This window comes from Nomia melanderi, chromosome 1 (genome assembly GCF_051020985.1).
Source record: "Nomia melanderi isolate GNS246 chromosome 1, iyNomMela1, whole genome shotgun sequence".
Lineage (NCBI taxonomy): Eukaryota > Metazoa > Arthropoda > Insecta > Hymenoptera > Halictidae > Nomia > Nomia melanderi.
The window spans coordinates 21,042,766-21,066,967 of record NC_134999.1 but is presented as its reverse complement, the minus strand read 5'-3'; the positions used below and the strand labels follow the sequence as shown (position 1 = coordinate 21,066,967).

Genomic DNA, 24,202 nt, shown 5'->3' with positions numbered 1-24,202 from the left:
CTAGATTTCGCCGACGAAATCGATTCGCGGAGAAACCGGACCGATGTTTGCATATCGTTTAATCTCGGCCGGATCGCCGCTCAAAGTATTTGTCCGCGTATCGCCGATTCTGCTCGCGTTAATCGCGAAGTTGCTTATCCGATATCAAACACGCCGTTATATCGATATCTACGCGAGCGTTCGTTCACGTGTCGAGTGCGTCTACTGTCTTACTACTGTCTTTTATCTTATCGGAACGCTCGTCTATGCTAATCGAATTTCGGTCGCTGTCGAATGGGAAACTATGTAAACAAATAATAACCGAGCAATCGAGCGTGCAGGTGTCGCGCTGTCGAAAGAAGAACTCGCGCGTCGCGAATGTCGACATTTTGGGGAGATGAGATTCTGATATTTGGAATACTAAGACTATTGTTCAAGGAATCCATGTATAATTTAGCTTCATCCGCCGAAGGTTTAGTAGATTTCAAAGAATCTTCGTCGAAGGATTCAAAGTTTGAAAGAAGGGGAACAAAGTAAACGTATCGAAATAATGTGTGAGAAACATCTGGCGTTTCGTTGGATAAATGGAATTCGAAACAGTCGTTTAAGATTTAAAGTTGCTCGATATTATCTGGTTACATCTGTCAGAATTCCTTCGAATCGGTTCAGAAGCTCCGATGTTCGGTGAGCAGCATGACGACCGCCGCGCGAACCAAAAAGAAACAGTGTTCCTTGTTTCCCCGCGAATTCGGAATGATCTCTCGCGAATACGGCGATTGACGCGATTCTCTGTTCGCCGGCAGGTGACCTTCAACAAACGGAAATTCGGGGTGATGAAGAAGGCGTACGAGCTGTCGGTACTCTGCGACTGCGAGATCGCGCTGATTATCTTCAGCTCGAGCAACAAGCTGTATCAGTATGCGAGCACCGACATGGACAAGGTTCTTCTCAAGTACACCGAGTACAACGAACCCCACGAGTCCCTCACCAACAAGAATATCATCGAGGTGAGCCGATTTCTCCTGAGTAACGGTCAAGGTTCCAGAGGGGAGGCCGCCGAAAACCCGTAGAGTCCTCCGGCTCCATTCGCCGCCATCTTGCGCACTTGCCGCGGAACACGCAGAGCTCCGGATTATTCGTTTAACCCCTCGCCGCGGCGTTTTATTCGCCATTCGGTTATTTATGTAACTTTATAGAGAACTCTTTCCGCCGCGCACTGTACTCAACGTCGTCTCGTTCGTTTTCCATCCTATTCGCGCGATTACATTCGAGCGTCTATCATTCGATTCGGCGAAGAAGTCTACTGTTCATTAGAAGTTCGTGTTCGCTCCGAAGACGGAGGATCGGTAAGAGCAAGAAAACGGATATGAGCCGGAGCTCTAGCGCGGAGGCACGATGTTTCGAAAAGGAACGGAAGGAGAAAGAGAATGGAAAAGAAAACGAAAATGCCGGATCGTTTTCGTGGTACGATTTATTGGATCGGCCGGATGGTACACCGGCTATCTCGGATCGTGTACCGGTTAAATGAGAGATTTCACGGTGAAAAAATGCCCGAGCATCCCCCTCGGGAGCATCACCGGTGGTTATTAAGTTTTTCAGCGGTCGATCATCGAAATTACACGAGCTTGTTGCAAATCTGCCTGCGCGTGCAACAGGCTCTTCCCGTCGGTCTTCTTTTCCACGGGGTTTTCGATGCGTGCAACGGGTGGTCCGATTGAAACCGATTTCCTCGTCCGCTCCCCTTGGGGAAGTTCCTTTCAACGATTATCGCGGGAACTTGTTGCCCCTGTTTCGTCGTGAAGATCGCTTTGTTTCGCTGAAACGTGTAATCTCACGATTATCAACGGGTATCGTGAGAGGCACGTTTCCGCCGGACCACCCGTTACACGCGTCCACCATAATCGTTCGTCGCACGAATTCCTCGTCGCATTGGAAACCGTTTAAAGTTGCGATAATTATCCTATTATGGTGAGTAGAGCGACGAAACGAGAGTAACAGAAAATCAGGGTGAACTGCTGCTTACGTGACTCTTGCTCGGATAAAAGCTCGTAGAAGATTGATTCGATTTTCTTCGTGCAAAGTAGAAAGTCGCAGTCGTCGCGGATACAAGCGTGTTGACGCCTAGAACTACCGAGCATTCGATATGCTGAATATGTAATCGTTAGAGAAATTGTAACCGTTGATTATCTTCAATTTCTTCGGACATTCATCATAGTATTCGAGTGAAAGTATTTATTCCAAGATCATTTCCAATCAAGATATCCGTCCGTTCGGTGGTTCTATCGACGCTAAAACTACCGAGCAGTTCAATCGACTTGGAGTTCCTCCATCGAAACTTGAATTAGTTGACAATTCAGTTGGAGCGTCGTTAAATGAATCTCTCCAACAATTCTACGGAGAGACATCTGCGATCTTCACGATTGCGAGAAGAATAATTGAAGAATAGACGATACCGAGTTGCGTGGTAGTTTTAGCGTTAATCACGGAAGCGTCATGGACGGTTCGCGCGGATCGCACGAACGGCACGCGGACCGCTGTGCCGGATAGCGTGTCGCGTTGGGTGACCGTGTTACGCGATTTCGTGCGGAACGCGCGAACTTGTGTACACAAAGACGGAGTCGGAGCGAGAGCGCCGGGGAACAACGTGTCCGATATTAGAGAGAGGTCGGCCAGTTAGCCGGCCAGCAGCCTCTCCACCGTTAGCGTGAAATTAACGTGCATGCGAAGGTTGAGTGCCCTCGGGCGGTGTGGTCACGTGAACCTGTCTGCTGACACTTGCAGGCACTCAACAAGAAGGAACATAAGGGTGCCATGTCGCCAGAGAGTCCGGAGCCGGACGCGATCGAGTACAATTTGACCCCGCGGACCGAGGCCAAGTACACCAAGATCGACGAGGAGTTCCAGCTGATGATGCAAAGGCACCAGCACAACGGCACCCGGGTGAGTATCCGATTTTTCCCGGTGATTTCGTCGTTTCCGTCGACCCCGTCGCGAACGGCGTTAGGTTCCCTGGCCCTGTGCAAGACGAGGATCGCTCGATACCGATCCAGCCGATAGAAGCTGCTCCTTGAACGTCTCTCTGCCTCTAGAGAGACAAATAGGCAAACGAACGTCTTGTTACGGTAGCTTTCGTAGACAGAGCCGACCGTATTCGTTGGCCGGCAACCCTATGGGAATCTCTGGCGCAGAGTTTTCGCATGAGCTAGAGTCCGATTACCTTTTAACGTGTGTTCCGAACGATCCGGCGTGTCGGACGCGCGAATTGGCAGCGACGCCTAGCTAGGCGGTTCCAATTTAATTCGCAGCGTTCATTATCGTCTCGCGTGAACCGGTAACGCGCGAGTGGAACCATTCTATCGTTCTCGCGGAGACGTGCTCGCCTTTCGATCCGATTTCCCATCGATCAAGAAAGGAGACGAGTGTTTCATTTCGCCCCGTTTACCATTCACCGGAATAGGAGATCGGTAGTCGATGGTGAATCGGTAACCGACAGGTCGCCGAGGTCCCGTTAATAACCGTGACGTGTTTGGTTTGCTGCGATTTCAGGCAATGGGGCAGTCTAATTACACTCTACCTGTGTCCGTACCAGTGAGTAGTTTCGGCGAATCTCTACTTGGATCTAGTCCTCAAATGGCGCATACCAGCATTTCTCCGCGGCCGTCGTCTTCTGAAACAGACTCAGGTATATAGCAGTCGCGTTTTCATTCTCGAAGCCCTAGATACGACTCTGTGAACGATTGCGAACAGCCCCGCTAATATTCTGCCTCGCCTCGATGGGTTTTCAGTGTATCCACCTGGAGCGATGTTGGAAATGAGCAATGGCTACCCCCCCTCGGGATCACCATTGGGAGGTTCACCTAGTCCGGGACCTTCGCCGGCGTTAGGAGTCGGAGGAGGCAGCGCAAACAAAGGCAGCAATCCGTCTAGGCATTCGCCGCAGCCTCCGCCTCCACCCCCGCCGCCTCATCCTCACAGGACTAATCTTCGAGTAGTTATTCCAACACCCCTCACGCAACCCCTTTCCGATGACACTAGTTACGATGTAAGTGTGCCCGGGAAAGAGGAACACGCGGAGAAGGCTGTCCATAGCGAAAGCGAACTCGTTCGGTTGCCAGAATGTTACGCGTGTAATTGGCGTTTATTGGTAATTAGTCGCAACTCCGATTCCTCACCGATTTCGTTCACCTTGATGTGTCGTCAAAGTCATTCCGAACAACTTTCTCTTATTCGTAAAGAGAGTAACCCTCGTATGACCTTGATCTTGACATATATCGTTAAGGCCGTTGTTCTATACAGTCAGGACTTTAAACTTTTTAACGATGAGCATCGGTTCAAAAGTTGCGAAGCGAATTGTAACAAGTCTTAACGTTCTGAAAGTTTGAAGCAAAGGAATCAATGTTGTACACAATTGGCCAATTATTGTTTAACGTTCCATTGGTTCGTCGACAAGTAGAGTCGTCGTTGTGCTCAGTCTTCCACGTAGAATTCTGAAATTCGACGAGATAAGATCTCTAGCCGTAACGGTGATCTCTCGACGAGGTCACGCAGGATTATCCTAATCGTCTTCCTTTCTTGTTGCCCGTGGCGCACAGGGCGGCCATACACAATCCGCACTGAATACACCGGTGGTAGCGCTACAAACGCCATCGGTCCCAGCCGGATACTCTAGTTTCGGACCAACGGATTATTCCTCAGACCTCGGGAGTTTAGCATGGTCTCATCAGAGGTACGTTGATGACTTATCAATGTATTCGGCAGCCACCATGTCCAGCATCAGGTAAATCACATTTCAGAATTACTCTTGCGAAAGAAAACTATACGTTCAGTTGGTATCCGAGACCCTCTACGATTCCTCGAATCCCCGCGACACTTGAAATAGTTGGTAGAATGTCTGGGTATCGGGTATCGTCCACTGGAAGTCCTATAATTTTCTTTCTCGTTTGGATTACCGTTTGTCAGCATGAAAATAGATGATTTAAGAATCCCATCTCTCCGGGCTCCGCCTCGTTCTCGTCCACTCTGTTCCTCTCGCGCTCGAAACGCGATAATTCGCACATCCACGCTACAATAAGCCTCTTTCACTTCTGAATACATCACGCGGAACAGGATTAAAAGTACACGTGTACGTTCTCCTATCGATCTAACTCGGTCGAATAATCAGCTTCGCTAAATCACTTTGGTTTTTCCTCTAATTTCCTTCTGCCGACTGTTGTTACTCGGCGAGACTCGTTTCCCGCGGTTCCCTGTAACGCTTTGTTTTCTGATAACACATGTTGAACATTAGTCGAGGTACATTAGAACCTGGATCATCCGAACCAATGGACACCAAGATGATAGTCGGATGATAGAGAACGGTGAAAGAAATGTGAAAGGATGCAGCATTGGTTCGGAGGATAGAGGTTCTACCGTATCATAGAAGGATTGCGTAGCCTCTAATGAGCTAATTTCACCTAGCCTACTGTCCGGTTCCAGCGGTCTTCCTCATCTGGCCGTGTCGAGTAGTACACCGCCGCCAGCCACCTCTCCGTTGCCGGTGAAGATAAAAAGCGAGCCGATCAGTCCGCCGAGGGACCCGCACGGCGGCAACAGCGGCTCGAACAGCAGCGGGCCCAGCACCGGCAGCAGCCTCCATCACACGACGCTGAACGTCGGACCGTCGTCCAGCACCGGTGGCCCGCCACCGCATCACGTGCCCCACGGAGGGCCTCAGTCGTTGAACCTGGTGTCCAACCGGCCGAGCAGTAATCCACCGGCGTCGCACTCGGGCAGCATAACGCCGACGAATCTACCGTCGCCGGGCAGCGGCGCGGTGCCGGACCTCAGAACGAGTCACTCGACCACCGGCGGGAACGGCGGCAATAACTCGGACTACGAGAACGGGCCGCTGATGAAACGCTCGCGGATCACCGAGGGCTGGGCGACTTAATATTAAATCAGACGCGGCCACCACGGCTCGCTCGGTGGTTGTTCTCCTTGCGAGAAACCTCCGCGTACAACGGCGTCGTTAGTGCTCGTGAAGCTCTCCAGGACTCGAAGTTCGTAGACTCGTTATACGGTTTTGCCCACTGGTGATTTCATTTTTTTTCCCCGGTGAACGCGTGCGTGCGCGCGCGCCCGCGCGCGTTCCTAGGAACGATCAGTCGCAGCGGCGGCGGCGGCGGCGGCGTCGGCAACCACCGACTGCAGCGCCGTGTCGTCGCGGCGCGCGTTGCGTCGCAGGGCCGCCGAATCACGCAGTGGATGGAAACGGAAAATTTGTTTATATTTTCAAGCCCACGGAAGGATGATGCGTTTGTTTGACGATTTTAACAAAGAAAAAAGCAACAAAAAAACGGTGCCATAATGTTGAAGCGTTACACGTATATTGTATGTACATATTATATATATATATACATATCTATACACAATACACACACACGACCCTCTAATGGATGCACGCATATACGTATATATGTGTATATATATATACATGTACGTATGCATATTTTCATGTATATAATACGAAGTTGTTTGTATATATGTCATTAATTCATTGTCATTTTCTTCGTGATATGGCATTGTGTCCTTGGTACTTGTCGCTGCGGCGAAGGTTATTTTTCCTTCCCGAACGGAAGGAAGCAAACGAAAGAAATTGACGGGATGGGATTGGGTGGGAGGGGAGGGGGGGGGATAGATAGAGGGTGTGTGTTTTTCGAGAATGTTGAAAAGAATCGCGACCCCGGTATAGCAAGGTGTTTCGGGATAAGAGGGTGCAGAAGACAAACCGAATTTCTTCGAAGAGCTTGCGAACCACATCTATAATTTTTATGGTAGGGATTTTACCGATAATTGTACTTCGTTACTTGTTTCTTTTTCTGTTTGCGCGTTGTGGTAGGTAGAGACGAGTCCGCGGCATGATCCGTTAATTGACATTTACGCAAAAAAATGCCAATGGAAACGATGAACATAATTTCTTTGAATCGAATGCCTAGTCAGAAAATAATGATATTCGATTAGCGGTAGAAATTTTATTCTACGATCTGTTCTCTTTTCGTTTATTTTCTATTTTTTTCCCCCTTTTTTCTCTCTTTTAATTCTCTTTTTTTTTTTTTTTCTTTCGTGAACGGCAATGTCTCCTTGCTTGGGAACCGTACTTTTCTTTAAACAAGATCGAAGAATCGCGCAGCAATTTTTATAGCGAAGAATGACGAGAAGATTATACGCGTATCGTCGTGAATCGTCTCTTACTCGTTTCTCTTTTTCTTAACGACTGGTCAACGTTCCGCGGCCCGTTCGACGCGTTTCCCTCGCGACAGCCAACCGAAGGAAAGAACGTTTCAGGATGAAAGAATGTCGGTTAACGTTCGAGAACCCGTTGGTGCGAGCAACGTCGAAACAAGGAACGGCTCGCGGAACGTTGACGCTGATAACCGTCGGTTTGTGTGTTTCTTTATTTTATTTTTTTTTTTTTTTAACTTTTTTAACACAGTCGGAGAGTCCTTTCCTTTTAGCGAACCAATCAACGGTCTATGTCCGCTAAGGAAATCGATGTATAAATGATAAATCGGCTGCTGTACTCAAGAGAGAGAAATTTAACGTTGAGCTCCCGCCGCGGGACACGATCTAAAACTGATAAAGAAAAAAATGTTAATATATTCGATTGTCGCGAGGTAATAGACGAGAGAAGATACACGCGAACATTGTACGCGAGATAAGCATATATTATATATAGCGTTGATTATTAACGGAGGATAAAGAGTAAAGGTATATACACGCAAACTCGCATCTGTATACATACGATACGTTATATATACATTTTTCACAAGTATTTTGCACATTTGATATGAAAGAGGAAATAAGACGTAAAACGGGAACGAGAGGATGAAACTTTTGCAACCCTTCAAGCCTAACAATCACACACAACGACACACACGCTTGACCCTTGTCCAGGCACACGATCACGCATATTACCGCGGAACAAGTTGTACCGATCGGAAACGGGAACCAGAGTATGATAAGAATTCTACGCCACGTCGTCGGGACACAAAGGAAAATTCTCTCTCTCGTCGACTTCGGAACGAGCGAAGGATAACAAGAACGCGCGCGAAAATCGAATCCGCGAGATTCCGGCGGGACAGGGTTGCAATTAGAGAAATACAAACGACACACGACCACACACAGAACACACTCAAACACATACACACAGAGGGAGAGAGACATACACGCGCGCACGCGGAGAGGTGTTGTTGTTGTCTTGATCGTGGTTAAACCGCTTCGGGATGGTCTCAGCCTATGCTTCACTCGGTCTCGGGATGGTATCCTGGCGCGCGAGCTGCTCTCGACTACCGTATTTCGTACATCATAGCGTAATTAAACGTAATTAATGGAATACACGAACGGTATATGAATAAATAGTGCCTGGCACCATTTGTGGCCCTCCTTTCAGGTGACTTGCCTACGTTGTCCGCGCGCGCGCGCGGCCGCTGACGCGGGCATGACCACCACGAAGATACAGCGATGCTCCGATTAACGCTAGACTTAATGATAACGATAAATTTCAGTTTACACGGCTAGTCGAAGTAGAACCATGCGGTACGAGTACCGAAACATTATTGGAAAACAAAGAAAACAACGTTCGCACCGGCGCCCTGCGCGTTCCTGTCCATCCGAAGGCGAAATTCGGAAGATTGTTGAAATTATCGACATCATCGATAAGCAAATGATTATCGGCTGCAGCCTTAATAACGAGGAAAACCAAATTCGTCGTCGAAATCGGCGTTGATCGGGCTAACGTTAAACGGGGTCTCACTGTGGACGCATAAGCGAGCGTGCGCGCGCGCGCGCGCGCGTCTCCCAGTCGACGAGAGTGTATCGTACTTGTAAATAGAAAAGAAACGAACCATTTGAACCGTTGACCGGCTGGTTTTTGGGTGCAAAAACGTACAAAAACACAGATGCCAGGGGAGTTTGCGATCAACGCTTTGACTGTCGTTTCGCGCAGATCTCGGGGCGCGTATAACGCTGGAACTACCGGACGAACGAAAACGATCAATTTCCGAATGTTTGCTGTGCAATTGTTGAAAAGATAACACGCGGTTCACCGATAAATTACCAAAGAAATTGATCTAGTGGGAGGCAAATTGGAATACAAGCGATTCGGAGTCTCGATAGGCGGACCCTTGTAGCTTTCGTGCGAGAATTTGGATTGCTCGGTGGTTCTGGGCGCGGGGAATGGAAACTTCTCGATTTCCGTTCGGTCGAGATGATTATCTCGGCTGCAGGATAGTTGGACGAACACCGATTCGGCAGTGAACGCGTCGGATCGAAGCGACTTCGGCCGAACGAAGGCGAAAGGGCAACTAACTGAGGCTAATCGTTCGACCGGTCGTTGAACCGGTCGTCGGGTTGGAAAGTTATGGAAAAGGGAAACGAAGAGAAGCGAAATACACGGGGGAACAAGGGGAAACCGCGGTTGGGTTCGGGGAAAGAAGCGGGTAATAGGATTAGAATGAATTTCTATCGTGCGTGCACGCGTTACAATTAGGTAATGAAATGTTAAAGATTGTTTCGCGAAGGTCTCTCCCGAGGATTGGCCGACGACAACACCGGCAAGTCAAGTCTTTAATTATATCGTAACCGAAGGTTATACACGCGTATACGCGCACGCTCGCTCGCGCGCGTTGCGTTGCGAGAGAGAGGAAGAAGAACGACGGAAAAGGAGGGAGAGAGTCCGTATAATCTTCGTCGAGTTGGAAAACATTTGTTCTTTACTAACGTATATTAGAGAAACGTATCTGATGACTGTACGAACAATCGGTGTATACGCGAGAAACATAAGATACAATTGTGTATAGTCACTAATATAATTAATCACAAATTTTTAAGATGATCACGAAGTGCAATCTCTTAGCCAACACACTTTTTTATCAAAGGAGGAAAAAAAGTATAAAGAAATTGTTATTTTTCATAACGAAAAAAAGTAAGATTTAATGTATTAAACGAGAAAAAAGTATAAATATATATATATATATACATGTCTCCACTAGTTATTAAAACATTTTTCCTATTGATGCAAAATTTATTGTATTTGAACTGATATTATATATATATATATATATATTATCTATATATATTATATATCTGAATTTAAGTGTACACGCCTGAAATTCAATCCTTGAAAGAGATAATCTGCGATACTTTGCATATTGGTTCCAGATACTTCTTAGTCTGCGACAGGTGGATCGTTTTAATGATATAATTACTGTTAATTATATTGTTAACTACCTAATATTGTAAGACCGTTTCTCAGAGGAGTTTCTAAGTCACCGCCGCGCGATCTGTCCGACGATCGTTCACGACGATCGCTCACGACGATCGCGGTTCTGTTTCTGCACAAACAAAAATCACTTTCGTATCACTTCTACGAGTGATCTCCGTTCGATCGACGATAACGCGCTAATATACGCGAGCGTACCGAATCTTACAGCTTTTAGACCTTAAGTTGACCACTCCCTCGCCGATTTTCATGATTGCGAAACACGACGCGGATTCCATATTTTCAACGAGTTTTTCCTCTTCGAAAGTTGACTCCCATAGTTCCTCGGATATTTGGCGATTACCAAAAAATGATTCCTCATCGTTGAGAAACCAGCCTCACTGATACCGATCTTGTTATCTAACGATAAACGTAGGTGAGCAACTTAAACTTTACTCGAAACGAAAGTATAAACGATGATTTATCTGGTAGTGATAGTTTCCTTTCAATAATTCGAACGTGTTTGCACCAGCAGTTCCCCGTGAATATCGAAATTAGTTCACCATTCTTGCGAAGCAGAAAATTATAAAGAAATCATCGAAATCAGAGGGAGTAGCTAACCAGTTCAACCATTAGTCCGTACGGACTCGATAGAACAGTTCCTCGCACGACTCAGAAGTTCTATTTTTCCACGAACGAGGAGATCGTTGGCCCGTTTTCACGTGAACGGTCGCACTGCGGATTCTCGCGTGTCCTTTATCCTTATCTCAGTTGTCCCGTTCCAACGTCCACGAGCGAGAAAAGAAAACCGTCAACCCCTTGGCTGCGAAACGTATTCGAGCCAGGAAAACACCGAATTCAACTAACTGAAATCGATCTAAAATAATCGCGTTTATATAACATGCGACTAGCGAAACCTGTAATCGTCGAATTAGAATTAGCGTCGGATATTTCGAAGCGAAATATTGTGGCCAAGGGGTTGATGACACGAAAATAACGAATTCCCGATGAATTCCTGTCGATTTCAATCGATTTCAGTCGACGTTCCACCGCAATCGAGTTATTTAATCTTGCTCCGGAGTTCGAGTGATTTGAATGTGCAAGTTGGAACGCGTGACAATCCGCAGTCTAGTTGCGCGAAGCGTATATAATATCAAGCGACGCTGTTAATGGGTTTGTTTCCGGTCGCGCGGCGAAACTGTCTGAGAGAGTGGTCTGCGTTGTTGATCCTCGATCCACCGGCACTCGGTCTCGCGAAGTGAATAGCATTCGTGATGCGGAAAGCGTAGGGCAAGGATTACATTTGCTTACCGATCTATTTTACTGTAAAACACACACACACACACACACACACACACGTACACACAGATTAATACAGACACGGAGACAGTCACACACTTACCAGAGAGAGAAAAATGAACATATACGTAGCGATACCTCTAAAGGTAGGGAACTTGTTGAATGGTGTACGTTAACGATATATTGTACATACATTTTAATGTATATTTTTAATATGAAATACACGTAAGTTACATAGAGAAATTCACACAGCCACACAGACACACAGAGCGACAGACAAGACAGAGACAAGCGTACAATGAGAGAGAGTGAGAGAGAGAGAGAGAGAGAGAGAGAGATGAAAATGTGTTGATTGACGTCTCGTCTCGTCGGGCACAACCGTGTTCGGTGGCCACGAGAGAATTTCACACTAGAACTACCAGTCATGCCCTTGACTGGTCTCGATCTTCTTAGTTTCGCGATCACTGAAATCGTCCCGGTAATCGAGCATCTTGAAGCATCATTTCGAAAGATTCACGGTTTCGGTGGCACAACGGAACGAACATCGGTGGGAACTTAAACGAACGTACTTGTTGCAATGTTTATTCTAAACGTAATTTTTATCGATCGTACTGAATACTCGGTAGTTCTAGCGTTGAAGCGTGCGTCGCGCGAGGAGAACGGCCGCAGTTCTTCGCTTCTGAGACGCGAAGCCGTTCGAGTCGATTCGATTCGCGGAAACCGACGCGAGCGCGAATTGTTTCTTTCTTATAGAGATTTATCCACGGTTACCGCGGGATACGGAGAGAGCGTCTGCGTTTCGACGGAAAGGAAGGAGAGAAGGAAGAAACGATTTATTTCACGATTGTTAGTTGCCAGTTGTCTGTTACCATTTCTAATCCGTGAGTCGGAGTGAACCTCTAGCCGCGAATCGCCGGAATATTAACTGTACTCGCGAACTTGTAACACGGTGGGACGCCGGTTATCGCGGTGTACGATCAGTCGCGTGTCAAGGTCGCACGCGCTCGCCCCGTGAATTCGGACGATCGACGTTCCACCGTGCCGTGTGCTCGAGAACTCAGAGACTATTCGAAGTTGTCGGTGAACGCTGCGCTAACGAAATCGGACCATCGGTGGAGACACGTTCTCGTACACGTGTAAGATACAAAACCGCGGTGCACGCGTTACACGCGGAAACTAATTCGGTGTCTTTCCGTTCGACGAACTTTCGCTTTCTTTTCCCGTTTCGGGAGCTTCCGCTCCTGCCTCGGAGACAAAAGAAAATTATCCGAGGCGACAGCTTTCGTTTCGAAGAGATTTTAAACGGTAGATTGATTTTCAAAGGACTCCGAATGAACTTCCACGGCTGGCAGCGCGTGTGCCGCGCGTAGATACCAGGTAGAGCTTTTCTAAATGGGAGCAAAGTTGTTCGATTAAGACCGTTGAACGGATATTTTTATTGAGCGCGTGCGGATTTTCTCACGGGTACTCGTTCCCGATTTTTCCTCTCCTCTCCTCTCCTCTCCTGTGCCCACCCTCTTGAACCGCGTAGACGATGACATTGAGGCCGATCGCTGCCGCAATTTTCCCAGTGAGAACTTCGAATGATTCGAGAGTGAACTAAAAGAATCCTTTGCCCTGTGAAACGGATGAGTCGCTCGGAAGTCAATTAGAAGCGATCGAGTATGGAAAAGAAAAATTTAGAAATCGAATGTTTCGCCTTCCAGAATTGTTATACAAGATTTTAATAACTAAAACGAACACTGTTCCATTAGAATTGACGGAAATCAGGAAACACGAGGAAATCGACTGAACCGCGTCGACTTCCGAGCGACTCAAATGTTGTTCGTTCCTTCGGAACGGAAAATTGAACGTACTGTGTTTCTTTTATCGATCGTTACGGTGTTGTGTAAACGTGGGCGTGTAACGAGCACACAATTCCTTTCCCTTTCTAATCAATCGTTAGCGATAGTAGTTCTAACGAACAATTCTGTAGAATTATCGGGAAAGCGGCGAGTGTGTACTCAGTTTGATCCACGAAGTGATTTTCAAAATTTCGACACGCGGGAGAATATTGGCGGAGGTAGATAGATTTTTAAATAGCTAGACACATAGATAGAGCTAAAGGGTATGCGTGTGTGAGAGAAATAGTCAGAGATATAAGGAAAGAAAGAGAGAAAGAGTGAGAGAGTGAGAGAGATGGAGAGGCCGAATAAGAAAACCTTGTAAGTACCATGTTAACGATTTAGTTAACGGAATCGTGCGCGGTTCATTGACCTTTTGTGCCTTTCGAGCGAATCGTTGCGAACTCTCGGGAACCAATCACTCTCGACCAGTCCTTGCGTTTCAAACGTCTATTCGATATCCGGTGATCTCGACGATTAGGAAATAAGACCTTTATAATTCGTGTACTTTAATCTATGGCGAACGCTGTTCGAAAGCTTTCTTTATTAAAGGCAACGTTCGTTTCGTGGGGGAAAAACCGGTGAGGAACGCGTCCCGACCGTGTAACCGATCGTTCTAACGAGAATTCGACCATGGGATATTTTTTCAAATCGGCGAGTTTCATTTTAAACGATGCGTATACATTCGTAGATAGAGATACGTATCTATCTAGCGAGGGAAAAGTGAAAGTTTTCCCTAGCCTTCGACGATGTACTATTTCCTCGAACTTCTCTTGTTGTGCACTGGTAACGGAGGCATTCGAAAATGTGAAAATCGCATCGAGTATCCGAACTTCGCGTCGTTCGCTCGATCGAATCGACGGTCACGCGTGTATACCGTACGTTGCAGCACACCTGGCACTCGTGACGTCGCAGGGGCGGAGACAGTCGCTCCGAGAGCTCCAACCGCGAGTCCGGAAACGGCTGCCCCGCCCTCTGTCGCGCGACCGGAGTAGCGTGCGCGAGCGCCTCAGCGAATCGTATGCCAGCACCGAGCGCGCCTTTGAATCCGACCACTCGGACGAGAGTGTCAGGTTCGCTGCAACGGACGGCACACGGGACGAGACGCGTGAACGCTCTCGAATCGAACTTCGGGGAATTTTTATCCGTTCTCTTCTGGACAGAAGACGTTCACGCGTGTCAACCTGCATCGTTTGGAAAACGGGACGAGCACGGTGAAACCTCGAATATCCGAACCTCCGATCCGTCGATGTATCTCTGTTCGACCGTTCGATCGAAATTCGTTCGAATAATCGAGGTTCCACGGTGTCGGATCGTCGAGAACGGTACGCGAAGGAGCGAGAATCGGAATAGTCGACGCTGCGAGAAAGATGGACGACCGCAGACGCATACACACAGAGAAACACGCATACACGTACACGAAAAGCGAATAGAAACGCGAAACGGCTGAACGTACTAGCCGCAAACTATCGTCAGCGCGCGGAGTAAAGGAAAGAAAAGAGTTCTATATGTACATATACCATACGTTTATATATATATATATGTAAAAGTATGTTTCAATACCGAACATATCTCTGTAAAGCCACGTAGCGTCAGAATTTTTCAAGGGACATTAGGGGAGGAGGAAACGAACGCCGACCGAGCGCGTTCGCTCGTCGCTAGACCCCGGATGTTTCCACGATTTTCCCCCGCAGTTTTCGCGCAGCTTCTGGGAAACTGTATAAATCGTAGATCCAAACTGCCTGCCGCCTCGCCGATTTCCACGACTTTCAAACGCGCCGCGGAAATCGACGTTCCCAGCGACCTTTCCCTTTCACGGACACGTCGGACTCTTCCGGCTTCCGGGTTCTGTTCGCGGAGACAGCGAAGATTGACACCGGTGGGTCCTTCGGTGGCCCATTCTCGTACTTCATAGTTGCCAATAATACTTCCAGTTTCGATTCAACGGTCCTCTACGAGTATCCCAGGAACCGAAAGACTCCGAGACTCGTTTAAGACGCAAAAGTTGCTCGGAACGTCGACTCCCGCGCGTTCGGGAACCATCGAAATCGGCGAGGGGCCGGTTTAATCCAAAGTTCACCGGGAGAACCGATCTCCCGGGCGAACTGTTTCGATATACGTACATATATACACACTTATATATTCGATGTAACGTAAGAACCGTAAGGAATCTTTCTCGTGACACTCGTTTCGCCGTGTTCCGCACCGTCGAATATGCTATCCGAACGCGAAACATCCTCGGTCTAGCCGCCTCTGTTATCCGAGCGTGGCCGCCGGCGCGTTTCGGGGCTCGTCCCTCGACGATCCTGTTCATTTCGAGTCTTTCCCCTTTCTTGTAAATAGAACGTTTTCGGGAAAACGGGACGAACGAACGTTTTTCCTTTCCTTTTCTTTCGCCCGTATACGGACGCGTGTGCGTTCGAGCGTGCGCTCCGTCGATCGGAAGTCGCCTGATCGTTCCGTGAATCGCGATCCAGAAGTAAACGGACTCGATCAATTCAGCCGCGAGGTTTTTAACCGTTTGCACTACGATTCCTTTCGTAACTGCCCTCGACGAAACGATTTCGTCGTTTAGAATCCGCTGGAGAGAGTGGAATTCCACGGCCATTCTGTGTCGACGTTTCCTCTGAACCCGTATCGTTGATAATAGCAAAATAATAGTACATTTCAACACGAAAGAATTAACTGATGGGATTCTATTAGAATTTTTCGCTGCAAGTTCAACGCGATATTGCAAGAGGAGTGGTCAATCGAATTCCACCGCGAATCGTTCGCGTGAAATCGCGACGAGCTCGAAACAAGATTGTAATTAAACGATTTTATAAGAAATCGACGGAACGACACGGTACTTCGTATCGTCGGACGTGCACGCGTGCATACGCATGACTACGGATATAAGTATAAATATATATATATATATATATATACACATATATATATATATTTCATGTTGTTCGGACGCGATCTCGAAACGCGATCGGTGCCCGCGATCCTTTCCCGAAGAAGTGTCGGGGAGACACGGATCGGAAACCATTACTGCGTAGTGATACTGTTATTTGTATGATATACAAATATATATGGGAAACGTTTAAACGTTGTACTGTTACAGAAAAAGTTGCGGACGCGAGAACGGGGAGAAATCAAGGGAACGGAGTGTTTGAGAGAGCGAGAGAGTCAGAGAGCGAGAGTGTGCGCGTGTACACCGGAAACGATCAAAGAGCAGGGAGGACTCTTTAATCGTGTCGCGTGCTGGATTACTCGAATATTATGGCATATTATAGTGCGTTGATCTAAGTAGACGATAAACGACAAACATTGTGAGAGCGCGACTGAGAGAGAGAGAGAGAGAGAGTGAGAGAGTGAGAGAGAGAGGGGGGAGAAAGTATAATTTTCGTATTTGTATAGTGCCATCGTGAACCACCAATTAAGACGAATCGACTTACACGTTTAATCTTATCTTATTGTTTGTTTCTCTCTTTCTCCTTCGTTGTCTGAACTCCGTTCTTTCTTTTTCTCTTGTTTGATCGCGCGTTCGGTTTCCGATAGTTCTTCTCTATTTCCCTTCGTCTCGTATCCAGTTTCTTCTCCGACGTTCCGATCGAGGGCAGCTCGCGCATCGCCGCTCCCTCGCCGATTTTCAAGCATACCGATCGATGTTTCGAACGACGTTTCCCTCTTCGGGAAACAGTTGGAGACATCGATTTCTACGGTGTATTTCCAAGGAAAAGAGATCGGTGAGGGAGCGAGAGTGGTCGATCCGCGAGCTGATTCGAATCGGTGATCGCGACAGGATCGAACGTCTGCCGATCGTTTCAGTTCTCTCTCGCGTTTTCACTCGTTTCTCGGGCCCTTTGACGCGATTGCTCGTGACTTTACTCTGGATACTCTTTCCGCCGGTGAACGGAAGTCGCGCGAAAACAGGGATACGAACGAAGGAGACGATTCGAAGACTATTCGCTCGTGGCTGACTCGTTTCGCGAGAGACGCGCCGGAGAAGCGAGGATCGAGGTGTCGGAAGTACTCGCAATCGGTCGATTCGACACGTCTCGTTGTTAGATACGTATTTCTTTGGTGCTCGACATATCCGATCGTTGTTAATAAATAGTATATTATTATCGATAACGCTATAATCATCGACGTGTGATCGTCATACCTCAACGTCATCGTCATCGTGATCATTAGCATTACTACTACTATTACTACTGCAACTACTGTTACTACTATTACTATTACTACTATTACTACCACCACCACCACCACCACCACCATCACCACTACCCACTATTACTACTATTACTACTATTACTACTACTACTATTACTACTACTACTATTACTACTACTACTACTACTATTACTACTGCTACTATTACCAATTACCGACCATTAATTGTTCCGATTACGAATCCTCTCTTTCGTTTCTCTCCTTTCTCCTTCTCTTCCGTTTCCGTTCGAATGAATTAACTACGATTACCGATCATGACAAGTGTACGCGCGCCATTTTACCGCCTATCAACCCGATCGGCGGGGTTTTAGTGGTAAAAAACGATAATCGTTTCGTACGATCTCTGCACATCGCGACGAAAACATACACACACACACGCGTAAGAAAATGGAAATGAACAGATACACACACACACACACACACACACACCCGAGACCCACGGTCACACACGTACACGTACAAGCACACGCGAACATGGAACATTGTAAAACGCGCATTGCGGTTATATTTCAGTGTATCAGCATAATGATATGATGTTTCCCATAGAATACATTTTACTTGGTTTTTATATTTGGCAGTATTTTATTTACGTTGTCACACGGAACACGTCCGAGCGCGTCGCCATTTTGCCGCAAAGATGGCGATCCGCGGAGAAAATGGCGGCGAGAACGATACCGGAACTTAACTAGACCTGCGTTCATTTCGATTATTCCGGACCACTCGGTATCTATTAGCCGGGGAAGAGATAGCGTTTAGAATATTCCTTGTATAGATTCGTAAGATAAGATAAGTCGAGGAATAAGATCATCGTCTGTACTCCCCTGCGTCGCCGCGCAACTCTATCCTCTTGTTTTTCTCACGTCCAGAGCGTCGATCGAAGAGAATCCCAGAATCTCGCCGGATTTTCGAACTCGGTGGTTCCCAAAACTTTTCTACGCGAACGTGCGTTCGATCGTTTCGAATATCTACGGAGAAATCTGTGATCGTTCCGCGACGACTCACGTGCGAGGACCGTTTAATCGATGGCAAGCTTATTACTATACGACGAAACGATGCGGAACCTTCGCAACTATGAATTTATCGCTTCGTTCTGATTTTAGCAGTTCCTCGCTTCGACAGTTCTATCTGTACCGAGTCTCCGACGAGTTTCATTTCGCGATTTCCACGTTTCTCGATCTCCTTCACACTTTGGGAACCACTGTCCCATCTACTCGATGTTCTTCGGTATCGGAGATGGTGTCCAGAGGTATGTGCGCGACCGGAAACGGTCATTCGTTGCCTCCAACCCGCACGATCTCGCCTGTTCCATTGTCTTTGTCGAAGCGATCCAACAACTTTTCACCGTTTCTCCGGACGTTCTCCGTCCACCCCGAGAACGAGACATCCAGTACTTAATCCGTTGTTCGTGTTGGCAATTAACACTAGAACCACGCGCGATGAATGGCTTCGATTTTCAATGAAATCGTTGAATAATCCTGCTTCATTTAAAAATGAATAAGTCTCGCTTCCAATAACGCAACGAATGTCAGCATCGTTCTTAACTCTTTGTTCCGATTGTTAAATTAGAATCTACTTACGCCCGATCTAAGCGAGCTTCGCTGCAGTTCTTGTCAACAACATTTCTTTAACAAGTTTTCAAGCGGTAGCCAAAGAATTAAGAATTACGTATTAATGATATTAAATACTCGATGGTTCTAGTGGTAAGCTACCTGTCCATTCGAGGCTGCAACTATTTCGAGTTGTTCTCGAGCAATCTAATTTTTCACCTATGGATACATCGGGAGCGATCATCGTCGAACTCGCGACTCCCGACTTTCGTTTCAATCCACCTGTGAAGAAGTCTCTCGAGAACAACCGTGATAATTGTACTCTGAAATGCACATGTACCCTTACGATTCGCTTCTCTTTTTGCTCTCTCTCTCCCCCCTCTCTCTCTCTCTTTCTCTCTCCCTCGCTGTTCGTCGCGATCACGTTTTCGTTCTTCCTCCGAGGACCGACGGTCACGACCGGAAATGGAAGTCGCACACGTTCGAGCATAATATATTACCGATCACACCGAACCGACCGCTGTGCGCTTGCGACCATTGCGAGTTCGTCCGTCTCTCGTGGTTTCTCCGCTTCGTGTACGTACACGTCCCATGTTTCTAGTTGTGTATACTTTCCATGTATGTGTATGTACGGTGCATCTCAACTTTGTTGTTCGATGTCTCCAGTATGCATCCAACCGTTCGGTGCCCAACGGGAAACCGAAAACGCACGTGCCACCCTCTGATTTCTGTTACATTCTGTGTACCGTTGTATCGAACCTGTCGCCTCGGTTTCGTCGCGAACACCTACCCGACGGTTCTTTCGTTCGAACACGCTTCCTTTGCAGCAGCGGTTCCCAACTGGTTTCAATCGCGGTACCCTTTACGCTTTTAATCCTTCTTTCTCCGACATCGATCAGTTTCGAAGCATTGATCACCGCTAGAACCGATGCGAAAGTATACATGCTTGAGATTGAAGTTTCCAGTGAAGCTAACTTTGAAAATAACTTCAGATATTTAACAGTGTCACGATACCGGTGATTACAAGGTAGCATTGAAATACTCAGTTCGACTATAGTAGCGTTAAATTTCTTTGAACGTTCTACACTTGTCGACAACCTGTGATGGACGAGTTGGGAATGTCTGGTTCAAAGGCCAGTCTCGAACGGGAGGTTCGTTCCTCGATTACGAAGCACACGTTTTGTCCTTTGTCATTGTAGTGTAAAGAACACGCACACGTACACGTATTCTTCCTCGGTACAAGTGAAAAATCGCACACCGTGTGTATACGCCCCGTGATCCACGTTCTTCGATCATCCATCTGAATCTTCCCGATCTATCCAAACTTGTACAATTGCCCCGAGACGTACGGTGCAGCCTGCTTATCCGATTTTCGAAGTTGAAGTTGTTAAAGTTCGTCTCGTTTCAAATTGCATTTACATTTCTAGCTTCTCAGTTCTCTTACAGTTTCCGTGAACACGAAAACTGACCGATTCTACCGTTAAAAATATTCTCTCTAAACGTTATTGTTCGCTGCCCAGTTGAACCTTCGCGACAAAGTCGAAGGAATTATAATTTCGAAGGAACACTTGGAAAATCGGAATAAGCCGGTCTCCATCGTGCAGACGTTACCGATATCGCCCATGCACACGTACACACGAGTACACGCATACACGCATTAAACGAGATTAACGATCGCGGTATACTGTAATCGGTGTAACGGAACACGCACAGAAAAACGGTACACACATCTCTGCACCGTGTACCAGACACAAATTTCATTGTGACGTCCACTAAAGTGTAATTCATACGATTGTAAACATGTAAGATCAACGGGATCTATTCGGAGTTTTCCGCGGATCGATCGTTTCGACCAAGTATTTTTCTACCGGGTGTCCCATCCGCCGAGCATCCTCCGACCAAATTTTCGATTTCCCCTCGGAAGAAAGCATGCTCTCGAGAGGCCGCCGTGAACGATCGCGGATCCAGCGGTTCACGGTCGCCTTCTCCTCCCTTCTGAACGGCTGCGATCAACGGGACACCCTATACGTGCGAGCCGAGAAATTCGTTTTAAGATTGTAAGGTGCAAACTTGGGGCTCCGTGGTTTCGTTTCAGAGCCAGCTTTTTTTCCCCCGGCTCGAGGGCGAAACACGAAGGATCAAAGAATATCAACGTCTTATGTGTATACGATCGTATCTGTCCTCTGTAGAAATGCCTTATTGTCACGTGCCTCGATTAACAATTAAACTGTTCACCTGCTTACCAATTACTTGTTAGTGTACGTAACGAAATATGTACGTGTAATATCGCGTTATTCTTTGTACTGCTCTTGTAAATATATTCTGAACGATTACTGTCATCGAGTGTCCTCTGTCCAGCGTCAGCATTTCACGTAGTCGACCACCCTGTATATTCCTCTACTCTGTTCCCATACTTGTACGAAACTTTATTATTTCTTCTCCGTTTTGTGACCGTTCAAAAGGAATCTTTACTTTGTTCGACACGCTTTCAAATTTTAGTGTCTATTATTTTAACCCTTTGCACTCGAGGGGCGCCTTCCAGTCGCCATTTGATTTGACCCAAGAAAATTGTAAAATTGAAGATTGAATATTACATTTTACATAATGTACGAACACATGGAACATCGAAATAAAATAGTTCTGTCGCTTAATTTAAAAATATCATTGACACTTCATCGGAAAATAATGAATATTTATTGAGAAAAATATTCTCGAGGGCAAAGGGTTAAAGAATGAATTCCATCTACCTTTATCTGTTCCCCCTTGTGAACTATCATTCGCATGGTTTCAATTGTGACTCTTATATGATAAGTTGAGAAAGAAATTAGTTTTCATCCTTGGATAGAATAGTGCGTAGTCATTTAATTATAGATTAGTTTATTCGATTTCGATTTCAAATTCGAATTTCGCGCCATTTATAGATCGGTGGCGTCACCTATTGTTGATCCATTCAAACTCCTAGCCAAGTAGTTTCAAACTGTCTCTGATAGGTGGCGCCACCGATCCAGGATAAGCGGGATTTTTAAAAATTACTCTCTTGGTGGAATTTTAATAGATTCGGTACGACTATTCTGTTATTAATGAAGTATTTATGAAATATTTGATAATGAACAATTAATTGTAACGTTTAGATTAATTGTATAAAGAAAACATTTAACTCTGTTCCGAATTCTCAAAAGAGGAGTTTGTACTGGTTTCTGGGATTTTGCTTTTCCTTTTGAGAATTGGGAACAGAGATATGTAATAAATGTAAATGTTATAATTAATTGTTTGAGATTTATGGACGTCTGTCCTTGCCCTCCAACGGATAGCCGTCAGAACAGGTTCCGGATAGGTAGGGGCGAACTATAGTGTGTTTTCGAATTGTTTACAAACGCAACGTAAAGAATTTGGTCGTTGCCCATGTAGGTATTTATTTGTACAGTTACATTTAAGGAGAAATAGGGTTGAATATTAATTAGTGAAGAAACAGAATGCCACTTCCAGCTGCTTTAGCCGCACGACTTGCGAAAAGGGGACTCATTTCTGGATCAGAGAAACACGGTAATGTAGTTCATATTTACATATTAATTTTCATTAAAATTCAATTAAAATTCATTGCGTATTATAATTCCCCATAGTATATTTCTGTTAGCTTTCTTTTCCTTTGAGAATTTCGACAACTTTTATTTGGATTAGAAGCGCAGTTTATCAATAGTAAACATAACCTTTTTTGTGGTGAAATTCATTTTCAGAATTGTCAAAGAAGGAGGCAAAAAAGAGGGTTCACGAAGAAGTAATTGCCGAGGACTATGACAGTGCGAAAGATGATATTAGTCAAATCGACATTTCTCAAAAATTTATGGCAAGTATTACCATTAGCCTGTTAACTGGAACAGGTGTATTAATTCTTGATCTGTATTTGATTGTACCATAGAAATTTGTCTTCTTTCGAGGTATTTATTGTAATTTTTGTTGTAGGGATACAATGGTTGCCCCAACAAGTATAATATTTATCATGACTGCACAAAAAAGTGTAAGGAGTTATGGGGACTTGGACATGTGCAACCCTCTGACAAATATTTGAAGAAACAGATGAGGCTTATACAAAAATATCCTCTACCAGAGACCTGGAAAGCGGTATATGACCCTGGCTGGTAATTAGCAATCTCTACATATGTAAATGCCATTATCTGACTTAATGAACCTACATTGGTAATTCATTGAACAGTGGTCAACATTATTATTGGGATTGGTCATCAGATTTGGTAGCTTGGTTACCACCGGGACATCCTAAATGTCAAATATCACAGCCAGCTTCTCAATTGAGAGAGGAACTGCACCTCAAAGCAGCAGAGCAAGATGATAATTTGTCCAGTGACGATAGTGGTAGCGATCAAGAACAAGCAGAAGTTAGTAATTCGTATCTTACTGTTAATAATGTAACCCTAGAAGTATTTATATGCAATGGACCTTAATCCAGGTGGATGAACCAGAAACAAAGAAAGATAGAAAAATAGAGAACAGGCCAAAATATAAACCAGGGGACAATAAAAGAAATCAAAGATTGGAGAGGTCCGATAATAAGGACAAAAAGGACCGCACTCTCGATCCCATGGATCCGGCATCTTACAGTGATATCCCAAGGTATAAAATCAAGTTGCATTTATATACCTAAGGATGGTGTATAGATGTATCATTATGAAAAACGATTACGCGTTTTTATATTTTTAGGGGCAAATGGTCGGATGGTTTAGCAAGACATAACGAAGCGAAAACGGGAGCCGACACAACTGCCTCGGGACCGCTTTATCAAATGAGACCATATCCTAGTCCAGGCGCAGTACTTAGATCCAACAGAGCGAACAAATCGGAATCAGAATCGACCAATAAACCTAAAGTGTCGGGGCCCGAGAAACCAGAATAAAAGCTTTAATTTTTCTTTCCATTGTATGATTTATTATACACCTTAACGAATTTAAGAACTTAGTTGTAAGCTTCACTTTCCTCGTGTTTCGAGGAAATGAACGATTAAAAATGCTTAAATACGTACAATC

The 24,202-nt window shown here is 45.9% G+C and overlaps 2 protein-coding genes across 11 annotated transcripts in view; both read left to right on the top strand.

Moving 5' to 3' along the window:
- The window catches only part of Mef2 (myocyte enhancer factor 2), a 59,367-nt gene extending 41,178 nt beyond the window's left edge, over window positions 1–18,189 (top strand). For 5 of the 10 annotated variants that reach the window (XM_031976197.2, XM_031976195.2, XM_076371306.1 and 2 more), the window contains 6 exons: window positions 783–986; window positions 2,761–2,919; window positions 3,526–3,661; window positions 3,765–4,021; window positions 4,572–4,756; window positions 5,434–18,189. In XM_031976197.2, the coding sequence (XP_031832057.1) occupies window positions 783–986; window positions 2,761–2,919; window positions 3,526–3,661; window positions 3,765–4,021; window positions 4,572–4,756; window positions 5,434–5,905 (1,413 nt within the window). In that variant the 3' untranslated portion in view covers window positions 5,906–18,189. The remainder of the gene's footprint in view (window positions 1–782; window positions 987–2,760; window positions 2,920–3,525; window positions 3,662–3,764; window positions 4,022–4,571; window positions 4,757–5,433) is intronic. The other 5 variants (XM_031976200.2, XM_031976199.2, XM_031976203.2 and 2 more) reach the window with 5 other exon arrangements.
- A 147-nt stretch (window positions 18,190–18,336) lies between these two features.
- Window positions 18,337–24,091, top strand: PQBP1 (poly-glutamine tract binding protein 1). Its single transcript, XM_076371573.1, has 7 exons — window positions 18,337–22,570; window positions 22,639–22,709; window positions 22,901–23,010; window positions 23,127–23,302; window positions 23,377–23,557; window positions 23,629–23,792; window positions 23,880–24,091. Exons 2-7 carry the CDS (start codon window positions 22,640–22,642, stop codon window positions 24,070–24,072), a joined length of 894 nt encoding a protein of 297 aa, XP_076227688.1. The 5' UTR covers window positions 18,337–22,570; window position 22,639; the 3' UTR covers window positions 24,073–24,091.
- The last annotated feature ends 111 nt before the right edge of the window (window positions 24,092–24,202 follow it).